We start from the raw sequence: 9,647 nt of genomic DNA on the forward strand, positions 1-9,647 counted from the left end.
CATCGGTAATCAAAAGATATAGGCTATCGCAATGCTGTATTTCTTGGCTTGCAATGTCTTGTGCAAGTTCACTAAAGTAGGGGCTATCAATGAGTAGGCTGAGCTATTCTACACGCAACAGACCGAAGACCAAACGCACACTCGTGTTTTTCATTGCAAAGAAAAAGAGGAGCTGGCGAGGTTGCAAAGAGGAGCAGGTGAGCCAGCGAGGGAGAGAGAGGATCGGGGCAGGCAATCAGTATTTATATAAAAACAATCTGATATATCACATGCCTTACTTTTATTTTCCTGCATAAGTAAAAGCAGGAAATGCATCACCTATGCCTCTACTGCCATTCATTACAATCAGCCTTGTGCCCAGCCCTCAGCCCTCAACCCAACACCCAGCCCTCAACCCAACGCCCAGCCTTGTGCCCAGCCCTCAGCCCTCAACCCAACACCCAGCCTTGTGCCCAGCCCTCAACCCAACACCCAGCCTTGTGCCCAGCCCTCAACCCAACACCCAGCCTTGTGCCCAGCCCTCAACCCAACACCCAGCCTTGTGCCCAGCCCTCAACCCAACGCCCAGCCTTGTGCCCAGCCCTCAACCCAACACCCAGCCTTGTGCCCAGCCCTCAGCCCTCAACCCAACACCCAGCCTTGTGCCCAGCCCTCAACCCAACGCCCAGCCTTGTGCCCAGCCCTCAACCCAATACCCAGCCTTGTGCCCAGCCCTCAACCCAACACCCAGCCTTGTGCCCAGCCCTCAACCCAACGCCCAGCCTTGTGCCCAGCCCTCAGCCCTCAACCCAACACCCAGCCTTGTGCCCAGCCCTCAACCCAATACCCAGCCTTGTGCCCAGCCCTCAACCCAACACCCAGCCTTGTGCCCAGCCCTCAACCCAACGCCCAGCCTTGTGCCCAGCCCTCAACCCAATACCCAGCCTTGTGCCCAGCCCTCAACCCAACACCCAGCCTTGTGCCCAGCCCTCAACCCAACGCCCAGCCTTGTGCCCAGCCCTCAGCCCTCAACCCAACACCCAGCCTTGTGCCCAGCCCTCAACCCAATACCCAGCCTTGTGCCCAGCCCTCAACCCAACACCCAGCCTTGTGCCCAGCCCTCAACCCAACGCCCAGCCTTGTGCCCAGCCCTCAGCCCTCAACCCAACGCCCAGCCTTGTGCCCAGCCCTCAACCCAACACTCAGCCCTGTGCCAGTCCTGCTGCTCCTGCAGTGTAATGCATAGGCAACAGAGCATCATAGTAGTTGTGAAGCATAATAGGAGTTGTTTGAGCTCCAATAATGTTTCTAATAATCTGTATTGTTTTGATCAAACTATGTATTTTAGATTTTTTCCTTGTTGCTCCTGTTGTCACCTTCTCACTGATCTTGTGAAGGAAAAACCTGCAATGCTTTGTTTTACTGTACATTAAATTGAATGTTTTATTCTTTGTAACAAAGGTGGGTCATGGCACACATATAGCCTGACAGAGCTGTCCCATAGAGGTCTTTCTACTGGACAGGAGGGGAGAGGATGAGATGGTGCGGGTCCATTTGATGAAACCGGATCGGGCCTGGGCCAAAGCAGATCGGAGGGAGAGGGAGAGAGAAACCTGAGTGGAGGAAGGGAGAGAAAGAGAGAGAGTGGAGGAAGCAGGAGAGAGACAGAGAGAGAGCTAAGCGTAGGAGAGGATAGCAGCCAGAGAAAACAGTCATGTTTGAACATGGAGTCTCAGTGCCATTTATCACCCAGTGGTGAGAAAAACCCACTGGGGAACATTCTCTCTCTCACCCTTACTCTGTCACTCTCTCTCTATTATCCCCCTCTCTTTCTCTGTCTTCATCCTCCTCTTTCTGTCTCTTTTCCTCTGTCCCTCCCTGTCTCTCTCTCTTTTCCTGCCCTCCTGCCTCTTTCTCTAACTTTTTCTAAAGAAAATTTGCAGACGTCGAAGCGGTGGGTGTACAGACATCAGAGAGCCAGCTAGAGGTCAGAGTTCATAGTCCAGACCAGGTCACTGTTAAATTCTGATTGTGAGGAGTCGTAGGTTGTAGATCGTAGCTCACAGAGAGACCATTGGATGTGAGAGACACTCATACTTACGTAGAGTCAACCACAAATACACACACACACACATACGCAAGATGAAAAGATGAGAAAGTAAGTGACCTTCTCATTATCAAGAGGCAGCCACGGTCGAGAAGAGCAAGGAAAAAACTCCAAACTTAGTCAACAGTGACTGAGAGTTGATATGAACTATTTGAAAATCATTGTCTTTATGTTGGAAAACTAGCCATGTACATATTGTCTCGTTCCTTTCCATTATGTTTGAAAAGTGCCCGCACGCACGCAATCACACACACACACACCGCTTAGCATCACAAAATTATAGATTTATGAGTTTATTATTAGAACACACACAAACACACTTCATCCTAACACTGTTGTTCAATGGAACCAATATCTAGAAACGGATGGACCAGACAGAGATGATGTCATAAAGAGACCAGGAAGCAGTAGAGTTCACCCTGTGAGGACATCTGAGCAGTTTCTGTCAATAATAATTATATTACAAAACCATATGGGCTGGGCACCTGTGTGGGTAAGGAACTGAATTTATCAATCAATCAATCATTGACTCAAATACTGTCGTGAAGGTACAGAGAGTGTGGTATTTGGCTATTTTACTCTTACAGAACAGCACATAACATTGATAGATAGCCTCATTACAGAAAAACACAATTGTTTTACATAACCCCCATCTTCACCACCAACATCACTCTTCAAAACAGTTTACAAAAAACAAGACATTTAATACTGAATAGTATACAGATACTTTTTACAACTATAGAACACTATGGCCATCATTTCCCCCACAAACAATGAAAAGAACCATAACATTGATAGATGGGTTGGTATGGCAATATTATGTATGTATTATGCTACATGTGTTTTGTGCTGTTAGTTTATTTAAACTCCAGTCAAATAAATTGTCTCTTTCTGTCATGGACATGGTTAAAGAAGCTACAACAAATCCTAAATCACACTGCGGTATAAACTTTTATAATAATTTCACACGTGTATTAGAAATGTATTTTTTGTGGGTTTTGCATATCCCAACTCTCCCTGAGACACCCTCGGAGAGTGGGGTCACAGCCAGGGTCTGCCAATATCAACGGCAACCCTGGAGCAATTTGGATTAAGTGCCTTGCCCAAGGGCTCATCGACAGATTTTGCACCTTTTCGGCACAGGATTCAAACTAGTGACCTTTCAGTTTCTGTCCCAACGCTCAAACCGCTAGGCTACCTGCAGCCCAATAAATATAGTAGTGAGTTTTACAATGTTGTGCTGTTGTGTGTGAGGAAAATGGAACCATGTACGATATGTTATTAGTCCATCTCTGTAGTCTTTGTCATCTGAAACATTTATTACATTATAAACATTTATTATTCATCTGAAACATTTATTCTTATGAATAAAAAAGTTAACATATTAATCAAGGCCACATGCTAACGTATGCAGATACCCTTGTATATTAGTTCACACAACATCCTCCATTTCAACTCTGCATTGATAAAGATTTTAGAAGTTTCTGACTAACTTAGTACATTTATTTTAATTGACCCAAATATAGAGATCAAAATGGGGGAAAAAACACTTCTGTGTGTAGCAGGTCTTTGTCTGTCTGTCTGACTGTCTGTCTGCCTGTGTTGTCATGGTAGCGTCAGTTCGTCTGATGTTCTGATCACTCGGCGGCATCTCCCAATGCAGTCTGGAAACCTTCAAACACGTCACACCGCTGACCAGCAGATCACACCGGTATGATACACACATATACACACGCACACAAACATGCACGTACACACACAGACACCAGATTATGCCCCTAGCCCCCCGTCTCTGTCTCTGAACTGAGTCTGCAGTCTGGACTCCTACTCTAAATCTCTCTCCAGCCGTCTCTGTCAAAACCAACACTTACACGCACACATGTGCACAAATGTTTTACATTTTAGTCATTTAGCAGACACACACACTCCATCTAGACAAGTCTCTATATGTTTGATTCCCCCCTCTCCCTTTACCTCTACTCCCCTCTCCCCACGTTCCTCTCCTCTCTACCTTGCACTGACTGTCTGATAATATATCTCACCTCTTGTTAACCCCCAGAAATGTACAAACTTCCATCCATACAAAAATGTACATTTTATACACACCATAATATGGTGCCGATCTAAAGCCTTGTTCACATTGGCAGTTTGAAGTGACTTTGCATATCCGATTTGAATCTGTTATTTTTCCTGCAGTCAAGTCACATTTCAAACAACCTTTGTAGGTGGTTTGAAGTCAGATACAAATCTGTCGCCATGCGACTTGTGTCTGAACAGTCAAATCTGATTCATTTGCCCTCAAATAGTTTTTAGAATGTGATTTGGCATATCTTGTTGTTTGCTAGCTACTCTGCTGACAGTTTGACAAGAACAACTTCACATTCATCATCTCCAGCACCACCTCTACATCAACATACTGTATGTGAAAATGTCTATGTTTAGTAGTAAAAAAACATAGAGGAAAATAAGTGTTTCCAATGACATCATCGGTGTGGCAATACCTACTCATCATTGTAACCATAATTGGTTAAAATCACATGATGCACACTGATGATGTCATTAGAAACACTTATCTTCCACTATCTTTTTTGCTACAAAACATAGAAACGAGCCACTTTCGTATATGTTGATGTTGTGGTGGTGCTGGAGATGAATTTGAAGTAAAAAATATTTTTTCTCCCTTTAATTGTTTACAAACAAATTAGTGAATGTGCTACAAAAGCTAAACAGCTACCTATCTAGCTAGTTGACTGCTGTGGCTTGACAAAAAGGACTCCTTTCGAGGCTTTAAAAGTGTTTTATCACTATGATTTTGAACATTCAAAGAGACTGGGAAACATCCATGGCAGGCATTGTTGTCACCATAGCTTTCTACATAACTTCTGAGTGATAAGAAGCACGAGCACCACCACCAATCAGCCTACACCACTGCACACTCACCCGTCATAACTATGACAACTAGCGTAGCCATGTCAGCAAATGACTGCTGTCTGAACACACACAAATCCCATATGGTCACTTGTAACTTGCTGTTTGGCAGTGGTGTAAAGTACTTAAGTAAAAATACTTGAAAGTACTACTTAAGTAGCTTTTTGGGGTATCTGTACTTTACTTTTTAAAACTCTGACAACTTTTACTTTTACTTCATTACATTCTTAAAGAAAATAATGTACTTTTTACTCCATACATTTTCCCTGACACCCAAAAGTACTCGTTACATTTTTGAATACTTAGCAGGACAGGACAATTGTCAAATTCATGCACTTATCAAGAGAACATCCCTACTGCCTCTGATCAGACGGACTCACGACACACACATGCTTTGTTTGTAAATTATGTCTGAGTGTTGGAGTGTGCCCTGGCTATCCGTAAATAAATAAAAAAAAACAAGAAATGGTGGTGTCTGGTTGATTAATATAAGGAATTTTAAATTATTAATAGTTTTTTGATACTTTTTGAGTTTTACTCAAGTAGTGTTTTACTCTATGAAGGTATCTTTACTTTTACTCAAGTATGACATTTGGGTACTTTTTCCACCACTGCTGTTTGGATCGATAGTCAGTATTCCAAAGCGGTTGTGAAAACATAACTGATTTCAGCATTAAGGCCTGCAGTGTGAACAAGGCTTTAGCGTTCCCTTACATACAAAAATGGTTAATTCTATGGTTTATTCGTTTGAATTCTAAAACTATATCTGTAATGTCTATTCTATTATTTTCTACTTCCTGTCTTTAGGCTAGGTTGAAGATACCCAGGTTCGGAAAACGAAATAATCAGATTTATGCCGCGTTTAAATGGTACAAGGTAGACGGTTGATGGCAAACTGGTGTGATTGTTTTCAATGAGAGCAAATCGTTCAACTTTAGCCGTCTGCGGTAGCGTTGTTTTCTACTGGATGTTGTTTGCACTGATTGTTTACTGAAATCACCATAGAAACTCATACCGTTGTTTTTCCCGTCGCCATCTTTTTTGCTTTCTTGTCCCGCTATGCCGACATGTAATAACGGTTTTTGCGTCCCTCGTCTAAACGCAGCATTACTGGACCAGAGCCGTTGATAACTAGCATCGCTGGTCCCTTAGTTTAAAAATCTTCCACATTTATGCAGAGTTATGGGATATTAGAATCCTCTTGTTTTAACCTTGGTTATCTTCAACCAAGTCTTTAGGTAGTGTCAGAGGAGGTATGGACGTTGGAACATCTACTTGGTTGTATTCAATAGAGCACACTGTAGGAAGAACGTTTTGTAATGGAAAACGAAAACTAGCGTTTCTTATGGGACAAGTTCAGGTAATTCCCTGTTTCAGTCAATTTTTTTTCCATTTGGTGCCTAATGAATAGGACCCTGAATGCATCCACTCAAATCAGGGTGCCAACTCTGACAGCAATTTCAAATGCTGATGTCATCGTGAGAAACAAGGAATCCTTACAATCATGCACAATGTTACACAACTACATAGTAACGTAGAGCCCTAATAATACAACATAACACAGTTCAATTGTCTCACACAAGAACAATGAAATCAAAATAACATCAAAGACAGTAATAACATGGTAATAACACAGTAACAACATGGTAATTACACAATAATAACAGTAATGAACAGGTATGATTCTGAACCACAATGTCCGAGAGCTCTGGAGGAGGAGTCCCTTCTCGTTCGTCGCCAGAGTTGAAAACTCCTGCTAGCATTAGCATAGCATAGCCACTCATCTCATTCCCTCGTCCCTCTACCCAACCCTAACCACCAACCCTCAACACTTCCTCAGCCCCAACCCTCACTGTTCAAATACCCTTACCCTCAACCCTCACCCCTTCCTCACCCGTCAACTCATTCTTCTGTGTCTGCAGGTGTAGTGTGTGGCTGTTCAACTCACACCCCCCAAATACCCCAACCCACATCGCCTCACCCTCCTCAAGCCTCCCTCCACTCTCTGCAGCCGCACTGTCTCTCTCTTTCTCTCTCGCTCTTAGACCTTCTGTTGCATCTCTATCTGTTGTCCATGTCTGCTGTGACTCTGACCCTTCCCGTTCATCTCGTACATCGAGCTCTTCTGCTGTTTCCGCCGGTAACACCACGCACCGACGGCGGCTGCCAGGGCAACCGTGCACACAGCAATGACAATGGCCGCCACCGTGGGCCCCCTGCCGGAGGAGGGAGGAGGGGGAGGAGGGCAGTCCTCCTCACCTCCGGTACACCCTGCCTCCCCTGTCTTGCCTTCCCTCTCCCCTTCCTCCCCCTCCCTCTCCCCGCTGTGTCGAGTCAGGTTGTGCTCGGCTCCACGTTCCTCCTCGTCAATGACATCATCAGTCCATGCCGTGGGGGCGGGGCCGTGCTCCAGGAAGTGGTGCACATGATCCGTAGTTTCCCAGGAGTCTGTGGGAGAAGGCCTGGCTGCGTTTCTGGGGGTGACGTCATCCAGTGACGATGTCAGAGAGGGCGTGGTGTAGTCGGCTGAATAGGAATCTGAGGATGTGGCCTCAGGGGAGAGGGGTAAGTCGGGTGAGGCTGCAGGGCTGAGTCCTCCCACCTGGTCCTGATCCTGCTCCACAGGGTCCGCCTCCTGCGTGGGGGACAGGGGGACCTGAGGGACGCCCGTGAATGGGATGGGACGACTCATCTCCACCTCATTGGGCCGGTCTGTCACCCCGACAACCACAAGACCCTCCTCTTCCTCCCCTTGCACCTCAGGCTCCACCCCTTCCTCTGTGGAGCCGCCTCCCACTTTTTCAGTGCCGGTCTCCTCCTGACTGACAGGGTAGCCGTCCAACCAGGTCTCGTCTGTGCTGGCTGTGGGTTCTCCTCCCACCGCCTCCTGGGTTACATTCTGAGGCTCGCCTGTTGTCATTCCAATGGGAGGGACTAAATGGCCATCTTCATGGTCGTCGTGGTCATGGTCATCATGGCCATGATCATCTTGATCGTCATGGTCTTGGTCTTCATGGTCATCAAGGTGATCATGGTCGTGGACATGGTCTTGGTCTTCATGGTCATCGTGGTGATCGCTAGGATCTGAGTGGTCATGATCATCATCGTCATGGTGATCCGTTACATCATCGTGGTCATGGTCTTCATGATCATCATGTTCACCGTGGCTGTGATATTGAATGCGGTCATCCTCCTCGTGTTCACCCATGTTGTAATGCTCGTCGTGTCCGTTATCATACCGACCCCCCTTCTCATGGTCATCCTCCTTGTGTTCTCCTTGGTCCTCACGGTGGGCCTCTTCACTATCATAACTTTCATGGTTGTCATGTTCATGGCCATCATGGGTATCAGGATCATCGTGGTCAAGGTGTTCAATGACATGGTCTTCACCATCAAAAACTTGTTCAGAACTTTCATCGTGGTCAGGATCTGTTTGATCATCATGATCATATTCACGGTCAATATGTTCATGGTCAACATCATCTTCGTGGTCATCATGGTCATTGTGGTCAATTGGTTGTTGGAATTGACCCTCATGGCTGTCATGATCCTTTGTCTCCTCTGGTTGGCTGTTGTCTTCCTTGCTCTCCTCTGATTCGCTGCCGGAGGCCCTGACACGGTTGTCTCCCTCAGGGGGTGTGTCCTGTGTGACTGGCGGGTGGGTGGGTTCCACATGTCCCGCCTCCTGGAAGGCCTCTGAGGGGAACCAGAACAGGTGCTTCTGGGAAAGCAGGGAGACGGGCGCCTCAGTCGCCTCCGACATACCCATCCCCTCCTCCTGCTCCTCCTGCTTCTCCTCATCGACGGGATGGTCTGTCGAGTCTTCCAGCTCCTCCTCCTTTCTTCCAGTCACCAGTCCTTCCCCCACGTCCTCCTCCTGCTGCTCCTCCTCTCCCACAGACAGCTCCTCTCCTCCCTGCGCTTCCTCCTCTCCTCCCGTCTCCACATCCTGCTCCTCTACTTCCGCCATGCTGAAGCTGGCCTCCTGCTGCTCCTGATCCCTGTGCCCCTCTTCTCCTGTGTCCTCCTCCACATTTACATATGCCGTCTCCTCTTGCACCTCCTCTTCTACCGGTTCCTCCTGTGTGTCCTCCTCAGTAGGGGTGTCGTAGGAGAGGTGGTGATCGTCATCAGTGAACTTATCTTCATAGTCAATGTGGGCCTCTGTCTTGTCTGTAGATACAGAGAGAGAAAAAGAGAAAGAGGGTGGGGGGGGGGAGAAAACACAGAATCAGCCACAAGCACACACATACCCAGAATGCAGCGTGCGCACACACAGTATAGAGACTCGTAATCAACGTGGACTTGGCATTCTGTCTCCTAGTCCAGGCTAGCTAGCTGTCTTCCGGCCCTCTCCTCTCCCCCTTCCTTCCCTCCTCCCCCTCTTCTCCTACTCCACATGCCTAGTGATGGCATCTATCACAGAGGTGTCATGACACCCGTTTATATCTCTCGCTCACAACTGGGATGCTGTTTTGTAACAGGCATAAATCAGACCCTAGGCCTAGGGCATATCTAAAATGGCGCCCTATTCCGTATGTAGTGCATTGACTTGAGCAAAAAGTATTGCACTTCACATGAAAATATAATTATAGAAAAGTATGGAACTGAAGTGATGACTGGTTTTTTTTCT

The 9,647-nt window shown here is 46.5% G+C and overlaps 1 protein-coding gene across 1 annotated transcript; it reads left to right on the forward strand.

The window, feature by feature from the left end:
- Positions 1–320: 320 nt before the first annotated feature.
- On the forward strand, positions 321–6,942 carry LOC120022054 (vegetative cell wall protein gp1-like). The gene is made up of 2 exons (XM_038965848.1): positions 321–1,214; positions 6,937–6,942. Exons 1-2 carry the CDS (start codon positions 321–323, stop codon positions 6,940–6,942), a joined length of 900 nt encoding a protein of 299 aa, XP_038821776.1.
- Positions 6,943–9,647: the final 2,705 nt, after the last annotated feature.

Source organism: Salvelinus namaycush, chromosome 27 (genome assembly GCF_016432855.1).
Source record: "Salvelinus namaycush isolate Seneca chromosome 27, SaNama_1.0, whole genome shotgun sequence".
Taxonomy (NCBI): domain Eukaryota; kingdom Metazoa; phylum Chordata; class Actinopteri; order Salmoniformes; family Salmonidae; genus Salvelinus; species Salvelinus namaycush.